Below are 19,331 nucleotides of genomic sequence, written 5' to 3'. Positions count from 1 at the left end.
TGTATGCTGCTCAAAGACAAAAAAACCAGTGTATCATTTGAGAGTTTCTGATAATCAGGTCGGGGAGGGTTGTTAGTAAAGTGTAAAGAGGATTCGAATTTCTTACTAAAAACATTCTTATACATGTTTAGCACTAAATTCACCTTTTTTTTTTCTTAATTTCATGCCTAATACCATTTCAATTAAAATGGGTTTGCAGGCGACAAAATGTTATATTTAGGCTACTGATTGTTGATTAATTATGGGCTTAATTGCACATCCCGTAACACATACAGATGGAACTCCATCCAATACCGAGTTCAGACACTGAGGCACCTAACATCGAGCACAATCTCAAGCCACATGTCAAGTGGCTGGATCGTAAACAGCCAGACGGATCGAGAAGGCAGAGCCGTGCCTAGGGAACTCCCCACCGGCCAGGTACAATGTAATTTTTGCCACTGGCGACCAGATCCGTGCTTGCTGCAACACTGTAGTGCAGAGTGAAAATTTTTTTGCATAAAACAAACCTTGTTGTGGAGTTTTAGCTGTAACTGATTATATGGGGCTTCGTAGAAACAGCTTGATATTGTGCTAAAAAAGTGAGCCGAAACATAAATATAGAATTTAATTTTCCATAAAAGGGTGTGTATGGAGGAGGCAGCCACAATACTTGGACTATGGCTTTAGTTAACTTTTGAAAATCTAATTAACATAGGTGCGTGAACGGTGGTAACAACTATTTCTTGGCTGAAAAAATATTAAAGGGAATAAATCCAAGTTCTTAAAATTTTAATAAAGTGTTTTTAAGTAAATACTTTTTTAAACTTATAAATTTTTGAAAGCATATTGTCTATGAAGTGTTTCAAACACCTCAAATAAAAACAAGTATTGTTTGAAAAGCAGCCCTCAATTATATATAAAAAAAACATTAGATGGCTATCTGCTCTGCCACTGAAGGTTTAAATCTCTGTATACATTGAATCAATGTCTTGTTTTTAACAAATAAAAGTGTTTGATCCCAAAAAAATCTCACTAGAATGGGATGTGAATAATAGTAAAAAAGATTCTAATAGTAAACATTTTTAGAAAGTTATTATTTTTTATCTTTATGTTAACAAATAAAAATATGATGAAATCTAAATACCAAAAATTACAAAATTAACTTGTGATAATATGCTATTCTATTGTCACAGATTTGGTATTGCATAAAACTCTGTTTCTTATGAATTCCATGGGTTCTTTTTAGATAGTCAGAGAAAAGGACATTTTCCAAAAGTCTTTTAAAATAATTGATCCCTATCATAGGAAAATGGACCTTTCATATATTAAAAACAAATAGTAACTTGCGATAAAATTTGGGTCAAGAATATGATTCGAAAATGACAATATCTTAACTGACAACAACATTTCTGGAATACTTTGCATTGGATACACATTGCAAACCATCATCAAAATAGGGATGGTACAGAGTTTATATTGTTTATTATATTTATGTAGAGCATAAAACAAATCTTTTTCTTAGCAAATATACAGGATGTGCCAATAACAACTGTAGTATTTATAATTCCTTAGTGGTTCACTGATATTTTTTAAAGCTTATCATTACTTTTTTGGTAGATTTGAATATACAAGTATGTTTAAACAAATTTAATAAAAAAACTATCAGTAAAATAATTTTAAAATTCATTGCTATTCTTCTTAAAAATGTTTGAAGTGGAAGAAGAAACTTTAAATCAGCAAAAGTTACAAGATAAACTACAAACACATATATTTTTGTAGTTTCATTACAAACCTATTGACAATTAAAAAATGAAATGCAACACATTTATGTATCTTAATTCTACCAACACGATAAGAAATAGTGAAAATGACAATGACTGCTGTTTCTAATCTCTAGATCAATGGCTGATGCCAATATGACAGTTATTTGCACATCTAAAGATTTGCTTTAAAGAGCGTAAAGCCAAATAATGTGACCTGTAAACAAATTTATCAGTTGACATTTCTAACCCTTCCGTTACCCTCCCATTTCAATCCCTATTGAAAGTGCAACTGATGATTACTTCTTTTCTTAGGGAAATATCTTCTATACAAAACTTTTATACTTCTAGAAATTTCCAAATTTGTTCTCAGCAGTCTACTTTCAGGCATAACTTAACACATTCACTGCGGGTGATCGAGCATGCTCGTCATGCGAACCTGGCGCGCCTGGCGGTGGACGAGCGAGCTCGTCATACAGCAGCTGCTTTCATATTGCCCCAGTGTGAGCTGAGCAGTTGCCTGGGAAGGCTGTAACACTCATAGCGAGGTGTGCCAGTTTCGGTGAGTCAGTTGGTGTGATTCGTCCCCGGTTCGCCATTTTCGTTTGTTGTGTATGCTTTGCGATATTGTGTGAGTGGGATTATAGTGTCTGTTGACTGTGTAAGTGTATGTACTCATAATGGAGGAAGACGATAATGTTATTGACGATAATTTTTCATCTGATGAAGACAATGAGTCGAGTTCGAACAGTTCTAGCGACGGTGAAGGCGGCATCCCCCACCCCCAGTGGGCTGACAACGGCCAGCGACATGGCTGGTTTTACGTGACCTGCCGTTTACCTGGTCAACCTGGCTTGCTCGTTCCCATTCCAGGTGACAAATAAACCAATTGACTGGTTCAATCTCCTTCTTGACACCGTGTTTTTAGAGAATATTATTAGACAAACCAACTTGTATGCCCTGGAACTATTTTGTGGCCCCACCACTACTCCCAAGCGTCTCGCATAACCAAATGGAAGGACTTAGTGTTGGCCGAACTAAGAACATTCTTAGGCCTTCTACTGTTGACTGGCAACGTCAGATTGAATCGATTGAACGATTATTGGAAAACTCATCGGTTGTTGAACTTTCCTATGTTCAAGGAGTACATGTCTCGAGATCGATTTTCTTTGGCATTTTGAGATGTCTGCATTATTCAAGAGTTGATACCCCTGATCACCCTGAACCTGCTAACAACCGGTCTTTTAAAATTCAAAATATTGTTGAATATTTCAACAATAAGATGCGACAGATCTATTATCCCGACCGTGAACTGACAATCGACGAAGAGATGGTACTGTGGCGTGGCAGACTGGTCTTCCGCCAGTACGTAAAGGGCAAGCGCCACAAATATGGGATCAAAATTTTATTCCCTGAATGAACCCGAGGGACTCATGCTGCGCTTCCATGTTTACACGGGGAGTCATGACTCTTGTAGTGGCAAAGGTCATACCGTCAAAGTCGTCATGAAGCTGATGAGGGACTTCCTGGGGAAAGGCCATTCCCTGTTCATGGATAATTTTTAATAATAGTTTTGTTTTATCATCCAAACTTTTACGTCATTCAAACCTACACTACCTGGCACCCTACGCATCGACAGACTCCATACACCTCCAGCGGTGAAGGCAAAGGCATTGAGGCCAAAGGTGAAACGATAGCAAACTATGCCCAAAGTGTCATGATTGGAAAATGGAGGGATAAGGCGGACGGTGACCTACATCTCCACACAATATGACAACGAGATGGTCCAAACCACCAACCGGAGAAACCAAAAACGAACGCTGCCAAAACCAATCATGTACTACAACTCTTACATGAAGGGGACTGACCGCTTGGGACCAAATGGTATCGTATTACCCCTGTGAGCGCAAGACCCTGCGATGGCACAAGAAAAATTTTTGTGCACTTTCTCCAGGTTGTTGTTGTAAATTCTTTTTATCTGTACAACATGTACAACTCAGATAGGCTGTCCCTGTATGACTTCCGAGTTCGTTAGTGTACTTGAAGACCTGCTCCCTCCAAAGGAAGCCCCCACTGCTCATCACACCGACTCGCAACAGCATGCATCGTCTCTCCAAATCAATGAAGCGCAAAGGAAACGGCAAGTCAGTTACCCGGAGGTGCCCGCGTTTGCTACCAAGAAGGCAAGCGTACGGAAACAGTATACTATTGTGCAGTGTGCCCTGACGAACCAGCTCTGTGTGAACTCGGTTGCTTTGATAAAGTATCACGAGGGCAAATAAGTAGTTTTTAGACTTTGGCGGTGGGTGGGGATGTATATAGTTTTTTTCTAATTTTTACTCTGAGAGGGGGGAGTGTTAACTGTTTTTGATGTTGTATATTTTTCAAACTAGTATGTAATATATACGTGTAATTGATGTACTATCTACGTGTCATTCATGTACTATATACGTGTAATTCGCGAGTGTTTGTGCCGAAACCTAGTGCGCAGCGAGCACATACAACACGGTGACCGGCACCCGGTGCGGATGACGAGCAAACTCGGCACGGAGATTGACGTCAACCGTTCCGGCCAACGAAGCTTCCGGGATACCTTGGACAACCCTTTCGGCTATCCTGACTCAATTTTGGGTAAGTAAAAAAAAAAAAAAAATCCCGCATTTTCTGCCCACCAGTAATTTTGTCATCCGCAGTGAATGTGTTAATACCAGTAAGAAATGAACTTTGTTATATAAGAAAAAATAGATAGGGACCTAGTACTAATTGACTCAACTGATAGGGGAGAGTTGAGGGGCAACCTGTACTCGTGATTCTCCTAACAGCTGAGAATTAAAATAATTACCAGGTAAAGTTATCGATAAAATTGCAAGAGATCTTACTCAAACTAATTTCCTTGACTATCTGTAAGGCTCAGTTTAGTGAAAAGCAAAGACACTAAATTACCTAACAGCGAAAAGGCAAGCACGCCATGGATCGCCAGATGCGGCTTTTGACACAGTAACATTCAACTGAACGTAGCACCACTTTCTCATCTTCGCCTCCGACTGCAACTATAACCTGTGACAGAGATACAACACAAATTGAACATAAAATCTAGTTTTTACTGTAGAAAATTTGAAAAAAATTACAAAATGCATTTTGAAATTTTTAAAATTTTCAATTACAATCTTGAAAGTCTACTAAATGATTGAGCTATGAGTGCTATTTTTTCTCATGTATTAAAATTGTGAGCCAGGAGTTACCTCAATAGTGGCAGCACTGTTGCGAGGTTTGGTTCGCTCCGAGCTCAGTTCCGCCCGCCTGTCTGGCAGTAAGTGGTACAGCTTTGCCTCCTCCACATACCGGTAACACACTCGGGACTCCTGTCGCACCACGGCCCAGACTCTCCACGCAGTCGTGTAGGAAGTACGGACTCAGGAGTGGTAGTCTCACTGTCTCCAAGACCTAAACAAGATATCAAGAATCTTTATTGTCAAAAATTTCATAATTTCCAGCACTGCTGGGAAAAACAGGAAACATTGTCAATTGTAAGAAAATAAAATAAAATATGTACAAGCTACATATATGCTTTCCACTTTTAGCCTACATACATCATCTCATCCTAATCAACAACAATCAAAAAACCAAAGAAAAAATTGTTAATATGTGCTGACAGCCATGGAAAAAATTTATCATGGCATGTAAAATAAGAAGCAGAACCTTTATGAAGCAAATTGGTTTTGTTAGACCTGGTGGACGATCTGAAACAGGTTCTAAATATGGAAAACCATTAATAAAGAAAACTTAGGAAACGAAAGACCTATGTCTAATAATCGGTGGAACTAATGATGTTGCAAAAAATGAAAGGTGATAAATTCATAAACTGGTATTGAAAATGTTACTGAATGAAAAGAAGAGCCATAATTTTGTTATTGTAGATGTCCCTCACAGATATGATCTATCTGACTGGTCATGTGTAAACAGTGAGGTAAAAAAAGTGAATAGTAAACCTTAAACAACTGAGTGAAAAATATAGTAATGTTATTCTTGTAGAATCAAGTAAGGCAATGCGACAACATCACACAAGACATGGTATGCATCTCAACACTAATGGGAAAATGTGGCTTTCAGAACAAAATATGTGAAGCAATAGTAAAATATAAACAGAAAAAGAAATTGGGGACTCTTCATTCAAACCTCAACAACCTATAAGTGACGTGGACGTAACGAATCAAAAAGACTTGGGAAACGCGTTCACTTCAGAAAATGGAAGACCAGCTTGAGCATTCACAAAACCTTATCTACAGAAGAAAGTTGGCCTCAACATCAATAGATATCATAAAGCTAAAAATATGTCATGTTATATAAGTAGTAAAAATGTAATAAACATTACACCACTTAATTTAGTTCACTTAAATATTCAGTCATTAAGAAAAATAGGTTTGGAATGTTAGAAGTAATATTGAATGAATTTAATTGTAATGTGGTCAGTTTAAATGAGCATTGGCTTAACTCATATGAAAAATTACTTTATGTACCTGAAGGTTTTGTTGTGGCTGACATGTATTGTAGAGAAGAACCTCATAGAGGTGGGGGCTGTTCCATATTTGTTAAGGAAAGCATCGATTTTTGAAATACTAAATGTTAATTGTTTTTGTGTTTTTAAGTATTTTTGAAGTAGTTGCTATTGTTTTAAAAAGTTACCACATAGTTTTAGTTAGTATATATCGTACTCCTCAGTCTGATAATAACTTATTTTTTTACAAAATTAGACAATTTTTTAGGTTTTCTTACCAGAAGGTTTTATGCCTGAATATGACTTGGTTATCACAGGTGACTTCAATGTAAATATTTCAGAAAATTCACAAGAGTCTCAAAATTTTTCTTAATCTTCTGACATCTTATAATTTATTTTGTTTAAACAAAAATCCCACTAGAGGATTGGCTTGTATTGACAACATCATAACCAATAATGTACATATACCAATTACATGGTATACTTTAAATAAAAATAAAAATTTAATAAATTAAAATTTTATTTTAGAATTGTAAATGGATAGGGAATAAAAAAGTAAATTTATATTGTAATCCAGCGGCAGGACGGCACAACGCGCTTGGAATCTGGTCTAGACCTGACTTGATGGCAGTGAATGCTAAACAATAGTCTACAGTGGACTCAATCTTTTGTTAGGCGGCGAAACCTGCGTTGAGAGAGTTTCAAACAGGCCTGCAGGAACAGGAGCGTAGTCCGGTGCAGGCCGAGAAAAACACGCTCTGCTTCCATTCCGAGTTGAGAAGCGATAGAGTACAGTCTTTAGTGCGAGTTTTAAAAGTAGTGTCGGGCGTAGGATCCGTCGGTATAAATTATTTTAATTACCGAACTCCAAGACCTTCACGACCAAAGAGCTAAGTACTTTTGACTGAATTATTAAATTTTTCTAAATTTGAAATTTGAAAATTTAAGAAGTGAATTAATTTGAAGATTGGAATTGAAATTTGAAATTAACGATCAAATTCTGTTGAGAGTGAACTAAATATTATACATATAAATTGTAAAAGGAGTAATTTATTTAAAGTCGAACGTAAAATTTAATTGAAATTATAGGGATTCTAGTTAAAATTAAGAGCTGCAGGTGCTGCACCATATCCTGTAGGAACTTGTGAAAAATTCCTGTTGAGAACTGTTTAGTTTTGTTTGAGAATTTTATTTTAAAGAACAGTTTATAATTTTAAACTTTTATTAGTTAATACAGTTTTTGAGAAGAAGCCTATTTATTTTATTTCATACAAATTTATTCAAGATTATTATTTTATTTTTATATTTTATACACACGTATTTAGAGGACAGTGAGTCCATGTTAAATCGAAAGTGCCTTGCCTAAGGAAGTAGTAATTTTAAACTATTGTGCAAAACATTTCATTGGTGGAATATAAGGTTAACAATTGACGTTTGAATTGATTTAATAAACCTGAATATTTCTAAAAAGGTGCAGTTTTAATTTCCACCAGTATCTACTTAAATCTTATGAGTTCGAGACTATTTAGGGTCATCATAATAAAAACAAAAATTTTGTATATTAACATTTAGTATACAAATAAGTGCGCCACTCTGCTATATTTCTGGTGAACCTTAATAAAATTGAACTTAGTGGTTGTAAATTAATAAGTGGCTTGGATACTGGAAAATTATAAAGTGTTTAATATTAAACTTTAAAATGGCACTTAAGGTGGACTTGTTAACCAAGGAGGAATTGGACTATGAAATTAGGTTTAAGAGGTGTGGAAGTGTCTCCTAGTCTTAAGGTGATAGATTTAAGGAAAAAGTTACGGCAGTTAATAAGTCTTGATGTAAATAGTAATTATTTGAACCTGAGTGGAAAGGTCGCTTTCAAGGAGGAATGGGATAAAATTAAGTTAGAAACCCAAGTATTAGGAACTAGACTGGAGGAATCCATTGAACAGGGACTAACATTGGACATAGTTAGGTGTGAAACAAAAATAAATCATTGGCAGCGCGCCCGACTGACTAACTTAAGTAAATTGTTTAAAATCGAAGAAAAGGATATAGCTAAACATGTTGAAAACCGGAATAGTATGTTAAGTGAATTATTGTTAAAAATAAAAAACCTAAAAATTGACAAGGAAACATCTGATAACTTAGTGCGTAAGTTATCTGATTCCAATCTGGAAATAGAAGGTGAGCTGGAAGAGGCTGGTAAACCGGAAGTGAAAGATAAGTCTGGTCTAAATATGAGAGATGATGTGTTTGTTTCGGGACGGCCACATTTAAGTTATAATAAACTACCGAACCCCATTGAGCGTTATTTGAAGGAGTTAAAAAATCTGCGATGGATTAAAATGTTCAAGAATTATTAGAAATTCTTTAAAATAATCTTGAAACTTAAAAAGGAAACTAGATGTACGGAAGAGGACATTATGGAGATTGCGATTTCACATAGTCAGGGAGCTCTTTTGTCGAAACTATTGGAAATAAAACAGGACAATGTCACGGTCAAATTAATGCTTGAAATATTATTGAATTATTTCGTGCCATATCATCAGCGTGAACTTTTGAAATTTGAAAAGGTGCACCGTCCCCAAAGATATAATGAAAGCATATCCAACTACATTATAGACATTAAGGAATCAGTAGAAGTACTTTGTTGTAATATAAATGAAAGGGATGTTGTGGAATTAATTAAGGTGGGAATTAATCCTGAAACCAGAAATAAACTAGTGTTTATGGGAAATCCGAGCACATATTCCGAACTGGATGAGATGTGTATAAGGGCGAATAATGTAGGTTATGCTGACAACGTGAGGAAAACAGGGAATAATTTGAATGTGAATAGGAAGTATAAATGTACCGGTTAACAGCATCAGGGCGAGGCAAGAAACAATAACTTGTTATAAATGTAATAGACCTGGTCATTATGCTTATCAGTGCCGGGAGGTAAACAGGAAACCTGTTGTAAACCAGCGGAGACCTATTGTAAACCACACTCCAGCTATTAACCCCGAAAATGTAGGTCGTAATGTACAGGAGTCAAAAAAACTAGTTAGTAGGGAAAGTTCGAACAATGAGTTAAGGAAGGGCGAACTTTCCCGGTTACCTAAAATTGTGTCCAACAAAAATTCACATGAATTATCTGCTAAATTAAATCATACTTGGCAAAAGAAAAATTCGGAAAATATCAGTTCATTGCCCAGCTTTAGAAATAGATTTTGACAAGAATATATCATTAAATGTATTATTAGATACTGGTAGTAGTTATAAATATAATAAGTGATAGACTGTAATAAACTATTATTAGAGAATAAGATTGTAAAGTGTTACCAGTTATCTAACCTGACATGTATGAGTGCAGAAAATAAAAAAAATGTCCGTAATCGGCAGTGTAAATATAAAAATTAAAATAGATATGTTCACCTGGAAAGTGGAATTTTGTTATAGTGAAGGACTTAGCCCAAAAGGCAATTTTAGGAGCGAACTTTATAAAACATTCTGGTTTATTAATAGACTTGAAAAATAATTGTTGTCGATTTGACTTTAATGCGGAGAAGTGTATAAAATTTGTGCAAAGTATTACAGTAGCGTGTATGAACACCAATCACACTTATAAAATAAGGATGCGAAGAGGCCAGTAATGAAATAATAAAAATTATAAAGGAATTTCCAACGGTGTTTTACCGACAAAATTGGTAAAACTCTAGATTATGAGTATAAATTAAAAGTTAAAGATCATGAACCCGTAAAACTTAGACCATATCCATTGAATCCACCTAAACAATTAAAAATAAAAAAAATTATTGACGAATTATTGGAACAGGACATTATTCAACCAAGTGTGAGTCAGTACTCGAGTCCAGCCTTTTTAGTAGGTAAGGAAGATGGAAAATCGGAAAGATTAGTAGTTAATTACAAGGAGTTAAACAAGAAGTTGGAAGGAGTGAGTTATCCTATAGGCGACATGCACGAACTATATTACCATTTGAAGGGAAACAATTATTACTCAGTAATAGACTTAACCAAAAGTTTTTATCAAATAAAGTTTAGCGAAGGAAAGCCAGGAGTTAACTACGTTCTCGGTACCTTTCGGAAGTTACAGTTTTAAACGAATTCCTTTTGGATTATTAATTGGAAGTGGGGTATTGTCGTCATATATGAATAAAATCTTAGGAGAATTGAGATTTACTTGCACTCTCGCCTTTTTGGACGATATTATTGTGTATTCGAAGACATTGGAGGAACATTATATGCATTTGAAACAAGTGTTAGAGTGTTTAAAGAAAAATAATCTTACTGTGAATCCGGAGAAAAGAAAGTAAAATTTTGTTTATAATGAAATTAAATTTTCTGGGACATTTGGTTTCCAAAGACACTATAAGAATGGACCCTGACCGTACACGGACGTTATTAGAATCTCCGAGGCCCCGGGACAAGAAAGGTATTGCGAGGTTCATAGGGATGACTAGTTATTTCTCTAAATTTATTCCAAATTATGCGGAAATAGCTCATCCACTCAATGAAATGAGGAAGAAGTCGTCCAAATTTGTGTGGGACCAAAAATGTCAGGAATCGTTCGATAAACTGAAAACGAGCGGTTACCCGTCCCCCGTGTTAGCCATCCCTGACTTCCACAAGGAGTTCACAGTCCAATGCGACGCGAGTGATAAGGCCCTCGGTTCCTGTTTATTACAGGAAGCGGACAATGGACATTTAAAACCGAGGTGGCCTATTATTCGAGAAAATTTAACGAAAGTGAGGTGAAACTTACTACCTATCAAAAGGAAGCTTTGGCAGTTGTCTGTTCAATAAATAAATTCCGTAATTTCCTAGAAATGAGACCATTCAACTTAGTGACCGACAACTCAGCATTGGCTTGGGTATTGTCCCACTTTCGTAAGTTAGGAAAATTAGGGCGCTGGGTGGAGGTTATATTGTCTCTACCATTTAAAATTACGCATGTTAAAGGTAATCAGAACCCAGTAGCGGACTATTTATCTAGATTATTTCAAGATAGTGAAGTTGACAACAATGTGTTACATGAACTAGAAAAATTAGTGAATAAGGACAAGATGAACGATAACTCTTTAAAAATGAACAATGAAACTGTAAATAATAAGGACTTAGTAATAAGAGAGGAAACAGTGTCTATAAATAGTATAAGTACGATGCCTTTTAGCTTTATGGACTTAAAAACGCATCAGAAGCAGGATGTAAATATAACTAAAATTATGGAGGGTGTATTGAACTATACCAATAGTGATGTTTACAGTGTGGAAAAAGGGGTGTTATTTTATGTGAACAATAAAAAAACAAATTCTAAAAGGATCTATTTACCTGAGCACTTATTCAAGGTTGTATACGAGTATTATCACAACTCATTGTCTGGCTGTCACTTCGGCATTTTAAAAACACAACAGAAAATAAATGAAAGGTTTTTATCACCATATATAAACTAAAATGATTATGTGAAAAATAATGTAAAATGTTGTGAAGTGTGTTTGAAAGCAAAAAAAAAGTAGCAACTGGAGGGACCAAGGACCTTTGAACAGCAATCTGAGCAGTCGTCCAATGCAGAAGTTATACATGGATATTTATGGGCCATTACCTGCGTCTTCCAATCGAATGCAATACATCCTGATAGCTGTAGATGACTTCACCAAATATAATTGGATAATGCCACTCAGGAAAATGCACCTCAGGTAATGTAATTAATGCATTAGAAAATAATATTTTCAAAAATTTTTCTTTGCCTGAAGAATTCGTGACGGATAATGGAACATATTTTGTCAGCGAGGAATTCAAAAATTAATTTGTTTTAATTTGGGCATAAAACAAAGGACCATTATACCTTATACTCCTCAAGGAAATAAAAAGTGAAAGGCAAATTCGAAATTTAAATCAAATTCTGACAGCTTATTATCATGACTGTAAAAAGAATTGGGACAAGGATTTGTACCATGTGCAAATGGCCCTAAATACTTGTCACAATGAAAGCATAAAGTCGTCTGCATTTGAATTAATGTTCAGTTTCAAAGCAAATGATGGTTTGTCACTAAAATGGCAAATTAAAGATATTTGTGATGAAAAATGGAGCAAAGATAAGAATGCAAAGATGGTTGAAGCTATTCAAAATTTAAAAAGACAAAATGAGCTGAATTCGAGAAGAAACCGATACAACCGAAATCACAGGCAATTAAAAATGTATGATGTAGTCTATTGTAGAATTACAAATCAGCGATATAAGCTAGATCTGAAATATGAAGGACCATTCAGAATAATTTCAATTATTAGCTCCAACTCATATGTAGTTTCAAAATTTAAAAGAATTGAATGAGTTCCGTAGAATACACTTGCAGGATGTGAAACCCACTGGGGAAAGAAGAATGCATATTTAAATATAACAAAAACAAAATAATTACCGAGGGGTAAATAATTTGAATTACAAAAAAAAAATTTTTTAAAAGGAACTGATTAAAAATTATGACGAATTAAATTAGTTGTAAGAATGAAGAAAAAAACTATATTATATGTACGCTGTATGTTATGTATGTTTGAGATTGTGAGAAATTTCAGTGACAAGGAAGATTAAATTAAAAATATATTGAACAATTGAGGAAATTCTACAGCCCTGTTAAATTGTAAATATTAATTGGAATTGTAATCTTGTAAAAATGTATTTTAAACTTGAAGAAACCTCAAGAGGAATAAAAAAGTTTATGATTTAGATAAAAGGGCACAGGTGAGAAGTAAACAGTTGCGATAACTACATGGTTTTGGGAGAGGAGGAGTGTATTAAAAACAATTCAGTATTTATTTTCTGAAATAATGCACAAAATCCGAAACTCAAGGTCCGTAATTAATGGTTATTAACATGTGTTATTTATGTTTGTATGTAAATTAATAACTAACACGAATGTTGGAATATTAATTTAAACTTGTTAGTTGGATAAAATTTAATGCCAAGGAAGAGGGGAACAGAAGAAAAAAAAGACTGTTATTTCTATGATAAACAACGGTATAGGTAAAAATAATAAAATAAGAACTGACACCCCCGTCTGGGGATATGTTTTTAATTCTATATGAAGCTGCCACAACCAGTGAATGGGCGAGCCAACACACACAGCCGTGCAGGGCAAAGGTTCCAAGGACGACCCAACTAATAACGGACCGGACCTGCAATAAACATCCCACAACAACAACCACCGGACTACCTCGTTCTACCCATTGTGAAGGATTATCTGGATGGACTATCTTTATGGTAGGACTTAGAATTGTAAAAAGGTAGGTGGCAATTGGACTCTTAATATTTGCCATAGTTTAGGTCAAGGTTTCTATTGGGGAATTTTAATTGTTAAGTTTTCAAAAAACAATCTGATAATGTATGGACTCTTTTAAAAAGAATTTATAATAATTAACGCTTGGTTAAAATAACTTGACAACTAGTATGCTGCCACTTCTTACAACTATTTATCAAAAATAAATTAAAACAAATATTATAAATAAAAAAAAAAGTTTTGTAGATTTGATGATGCATGTTAAGGCTAGGTGGGAAATACAATTTCTAAAGGATGTGAGATAAATTTCTTAGATTTAAAGTATTAAACTTGGCAGATACCAAGCGCTTTTAAGGGGGGTGTGTGTGTATACCAATTACATGGTTATACTTTAAATAAAAATAAAAATTTAATAAATAAAATTTTATTTTAGAATTGTAAATGGATAGGGAAATAAAAAAGTAAATTTATATTGTAATCCAGCGGCAGGCAACAACGCGCTTGGAATCTGGTCTAGACCTGACTTGATGGCAGTGAATGCTAAACAATAGTCTACAGTGGACTCAATCTTTTGTTAGGCGGCGAACCTGCGTTGAGAGAGATTCAAACAGGCCTGCAGGAACAGGAGCGTAGTCGGTTGCAGGCCGAGAAAACACGCTTCTGCTTCCATTCCGAGTTGAGAAGCGATAGAGTACAGTCTTTAGTGCGAGTTTAAAAGTAGTGTCGGGCGTAGGATCCGTCGGTATAAATTATTTTTAATACCGAACTCCAAGACCTTCACGGACCAAAGAGCTAAGTACTTTTGGACTGAATTATTAAATTTTTTCTAAATTTGAAATTTGAAAATTTAAGAAGTGAATTAATTTGAAATTGGAATTGAAATTTGAAATTAACGATCAAATTCTGTTGAGAGTGAACTAATATATACATATAAATTGTAAAAGGAGTAATTTATTTAAAGTCGAACGTAAAATTTAATTGAAATTATAGGGATTCTAGTTAAAATTAAGAGCTGCAGGTGCTGCACCATATCCTGTAGGAACTTGTGAAAAATTCCTGTTGAGAACTGTTTTAGTTTTTTGTTTGAGAATTTTAATTTTAAAGAAGTTTATAATTTTATTTTATTAGTTTTGAGAAGAAGCCTATTTATTTTATTTCATACAAATTTATTCACGATTATTATTTTTATTTTTATATTTTATACACACGTATTTAGAGGACAGTGAGTCCATGTTAAATCGAAAGTGCCTTGCCTAAGGAAAGTAGTAATTTTAAAACCTATTGTGCAAAACATTTCATTGGTGGAATATAAGGTTAACAATTGACGTTTGAATTGATTTAATAAACCTGAATATTTCTAAAAAAGGTGCAGTTTTAATTTCCACCAGTATCTACTTAAATCTTATGAGTTTCGAGACTATTTAGGGTCATCATAATAAAAACAAAAAATTTTGTATATTAACATTTAGTATAGTACATAATGTAAGTGAATGCAAAGTTTTCAAACCACATATATCAGATCATGATGGCCTTTATTGTCATATACTTAGGGAGAATATACAAAGCAAACAGAAAGATGTCACCTTGTAGTTTTAGAGTGCTATCTGTAAAGGCTATCAATTCTCTTAAATACATGTTAAGTAAGACAGACTGGAGCTATATGCTCTGTGAGCGGAATGTAGAATTGCTATTTACAAATGTGTTAAGTTATCTTAGTAATACCTTTGAGCAATGCTGTCCTATAAAAACTAATAAATTCAAGCATAATAAAACAAAGCAAAGAAAGAAGTGGTACAACAATGAGTTGAAAAAAATTAAAGAAAGAGTAATTGTACACTATAATTTATATGTCCAATGTAGTAATGATGAGTTGGATAGAAAAAAACAATTAAAAGAACTGTATCAGAAGGGAAAGAAACATTATAGATATAAAATTAATGAGGCAAAAATGTTACACAATAATGAATTTATTGAAAATTCTAAAAACAAGTCCAAAGCACCATGGAAGGTAGTTAGAGTAGAATCTGGTGGAAACAGTAGAAATCTTGAGTGTCCAATCAAGTCAAACGATTTTAATGACTACTTCATTAATGCACCAACAGAAATTAACATTAACAAACCTATTGATGTCATGGAAGCAACCTTACTTGTAAATCAATACTTACATAGTAACAATCTAATAATGCAAAAGAAAACATTTTTCTGGCATGCAATAACTGAACAACAAGTAAAAAAGATTGTCAGTAATTTTTAGCACATCTAATAGTGAAGACATATATGGGTTTTCAAATAGAATAATCAAAGAAATCATTGATTTTATAATTAAGCCATTAGTTTTCTTATTCAATAGAGCCTTAACTAAAGGTGTGTTCCCAGATGTGTTAAAATTTACAAAGGTAATACCAATCTATAAGAAAGGAACAAAGTATGAACCATCAAGTTACAGACCAATATCATTAATCCCCGTAATAAGTAAAGTTTTTGAAGCATGTATTAAAGATCAATTATATAATTTCTTTGTAAATAATAATTTGCTTTGTGTTGAACAGTTTGGTTTTATACCAGGCTTGAATACAATTAAGGCCGTTGAATGTGTTGTTAATTATGTTTTGAACGGTTTTGAAGATAAAATAATGACATGTGCTACTCTGATTGACCTGACCAAAGCTTTTGATTGTGTCTCTCATGAAATATTATTGAAAAAATTGCAATGTTATGGTTTGGGGGGTAAGGAACTTGGCTTAATGACATCCTACTTGTGTAACAGGAAACAAATGGTATATCAAAATAATGATGGATCTAATTTTCAGTTAATTAAATCTGGTGTTCCCCAGGGATCTGTCTTGGGACCATTCCTATTTTTAATTGCAATAAATGATTTTCCAGGTAATATACCATGCAAATCAGTATTATATGCAGACGATACTACTTTAGTTTGGAATGGAAAAGACATGGAAAAATTGAAAGTGGATCAGAATGTATCAATGGATATTGCAGAGAGCTGGTTTAAGACAAATCATTTAAACATAAATAATAAAAAGACAGAATCAATTATGTTTTCACTAACTAAATTAACTGAAGCAGAGTCTATTAAACTACTTGGCCTATACTTAGACAGCAGTTTGAAATGGGATGTACATATACAATACCTTTGCAAAAAGCTATCTAAAATCACTTATTTACTGAGAAAACTTAAACTGTGTGTTAGTAGTGATATGTTGATCAATGCGTATTACGCTTTTTTTCACTCTCAGATTGTGTATGGTGTTACTTTATGGGGAAATAGTACTTATATGGAACAAGTTTTTAGATGGCAAAAATATGCTATACGGATCATAAAAGGACTGGACAATCGTGAATCTTGCTTTCCCATTTTTAAAGAATTAAAAATAATGACACTCCCATGTTTATATATATATTTCTGTCTAATAAACGTAAAAGAAAATTTGCATAAATATAAATTTAGATCTGATATACATAATTATAACACAAGAAATAACTATGCCTTAGATTTACTACCTGCTAGACTTACAAAAACAAATAACAGCATATTTTGCATGAAAAATAGATTATTTAACAAATTGCCACAATCCGCTCACACTGTCACTATTAATAAATTCAAATATTACTTAAAAAAATGGTTAAAGGAACAAGTTTTCTACAAGGTTGATGACTATTTAGCTACTGATTATGGTAAATTTAAGGACATCTTCTACTAATTTTGAATTGGAAGCTGAATTCAGATTAGATAATTAAATGTATGTATTTTTATAAATGTTGATGTAATGTATATAGGCTATTCATTGTTGACATTGTTTTAAATTTTATTAGTTTATTGTTTTTTTTAACTGTTGTCTAATTATTTATTTGTAAATATATGTCTTTTAGTCTATTAATAATTTACGTTTTTAATGTTAAAGAATTAATATGTAGTTTATATAGTGTTATAACTATTTATAATGTTATATGTTTGTTTTTAGTTTTCACTTAAATATAGTGGTTATATAATAGTATGTTTCTAAATCTATTAATAATTTATGTTTTTAATGTTAAAACTATTACAGTGTAGTGTATATAGTGTTGTAACTATTTATTATGTTATTCTATATTTATTTTAATTTTCACTGAAATATAGTAGTTACAAACAGAATTCAACAAACAATGATAAAGTAAATTGTGTTATATTACGATTGACGAAATCTATTGCATCACTGTATGTTTAATGATGAATAAAATCTTGAATCTTGAATCAATAATAAATAATAACAGAACATTTACAATGCAGAATTAACCAATGCTTAATCATATAACATCAAACATAAACTCATTAATGCTAGAGTAGGCCCCTTCAGTATGAAGGTTTTCAACCTTATCTTTAAAATGATTAATACTTACTATACTCTTCAAGAATCAAGAATAATTTATTTTTCTCAAATGTAGGTATAAACAATACATTGCTTACAATAATTCCATTTATGCTACAAATTAACCCACAGAAGTGAAAACAATAGGGCCTCAAAGGCAAGCCTGTTATGAGGTTCCTTCATATTTAATAACATAACCTGCTGTCACCAGAATTAAATAATGGTATTATACTTTTTAGATATAATCAGTGTAATCTTAAATAACAATTTGTCTTTTTAAAACTCAAACTAGACATAAAAAAGATATAAATAAGATTTTACAACACACTACAATACAAACAATTTATATAACAGATATAATGACAAAACTTTTATCACCCAAGAAGTTATATTTAATTCAGAAGATCTTCTATGTTGCTTATGGTAAACAGCCATGTTAAAATGCCCTTCTTAAATTTATAAAAAACTGCTTACATTTTTTAAATCATATGGTAGCAAGTTGTACATTTTTGTTGCAATAAACTTATAGAATTATTAGAAGAAAAAATTCTTAAATTTGAAGCTGAAGAAAATAAGTATATTAGTAAAATAGAAGATTTGCTTCAGAATATTTCTGAAACACAAGCTCAACTTGAAAAGGAAAAAAAAAATTTCAGATGGACACACAAAGTATCTTTGAAGAACATGATAGCCAACAAGGTCAACTAGTTGATGGACTATGTCAAAACAATAGATCATTTGAAAAATACAATTAGTACTCTTGAAAAGAAAATTACCTCCCAAAAAAGTCAACAATCAGAATTAACAATATACTCTAACAAGGGAACTCAAGCTGAACCCCTACACCTCACCACTCAGCCTGCAACTGTTTCCTCAAGCTTTCTCATCGATCTTGCTCAGCTAAAAGATAGGCAAAACAGTTTGGAAAATGCAGTTAAGGCCTTAACGACACAAATTCAAGATGTACCACTTATCACAGAAAAACATATAATTGCAGCTCAAAGTCACAAAATAGTGAGGAGCAATGCGCTAATTAAACCTAACTATACTCCTGCTAAAAGAGGAAAAAAGAACTTTTTTAGCATTTTATTGCAAATGGCTGTGAATAAACAACGTTTAGCTGCTCAAGACTTGGATCAGATTAAGATAGGGGGAGTCTGTCAAACCCCGTCACAAAAACAGAACACCACCTGTATGACTCAAGGCTCCAGCCAAAAGACAACTGACCAGCAGATGATAGGGGGAGTCTGCCAAACCCCATCACAAAAACAAAACACTACCCGTGTGACTGAAGACTCCAACCAAACAACAACTGACCAGTAGACAAAGATAGGGGGAGTCTGTCCAAAAATCCACCCTGCTACACAAACAGAATTCTTTAACACAGATTCTAAACCTAGAACCAGAACAAACAAGTACAAGACCACTGGGATACCCCAATTCAGGATGGTAACAGAACTGT

The 19,331-nt window shown here is 33.5% G+C and overlaps 1 protein-coding gene across 1 annotated transcript; it reads right to left on the bottom strand.

Annotated features, from left to right (window-relative positions):
* Window positions 1–452: 452 nt before the first annotated feature.
* Window positions 453–5,154, bottom strand: LOC124374523 (kelch-like protein 3; the record flags this gene model as incomplete). The annotated part of the gene is made up of 3 exons (XM_046832722.1): window positions 453–462; window positions 4,686–4,799; window positions 4,985–5,154. Coding segments are annotated over 2 exons (284 nt in total), but the record flags the coding sequence as incomplete, so codon positions are not given.
* Between the last annotated feature and the right edge of the window lie 14,177 nt (window positions 5,155–19,331).

The sequence above is a fragment of the Homalodisca vitripennis genome, unplaced genomic scaffold (assembly GCF_021130785.1).
Source record: "Homalodisca vitripennis isolate AUS2020 unplaced genomic scaffold, UT_GWSS_2.1 ScUCBcl_8904;HRSCAF=17211, whole genome shotgun sequence".
Taxonomy (NCBI): Eukaryota; Metazoa; Arthropoda; class Insecta; order Hemiptera; family Cicadellidae; genus Homalodisca; species Homalodisca vitripennis.
This window is presented reverse-complemented; position numbering and strand designations above follow the sequence as displayed.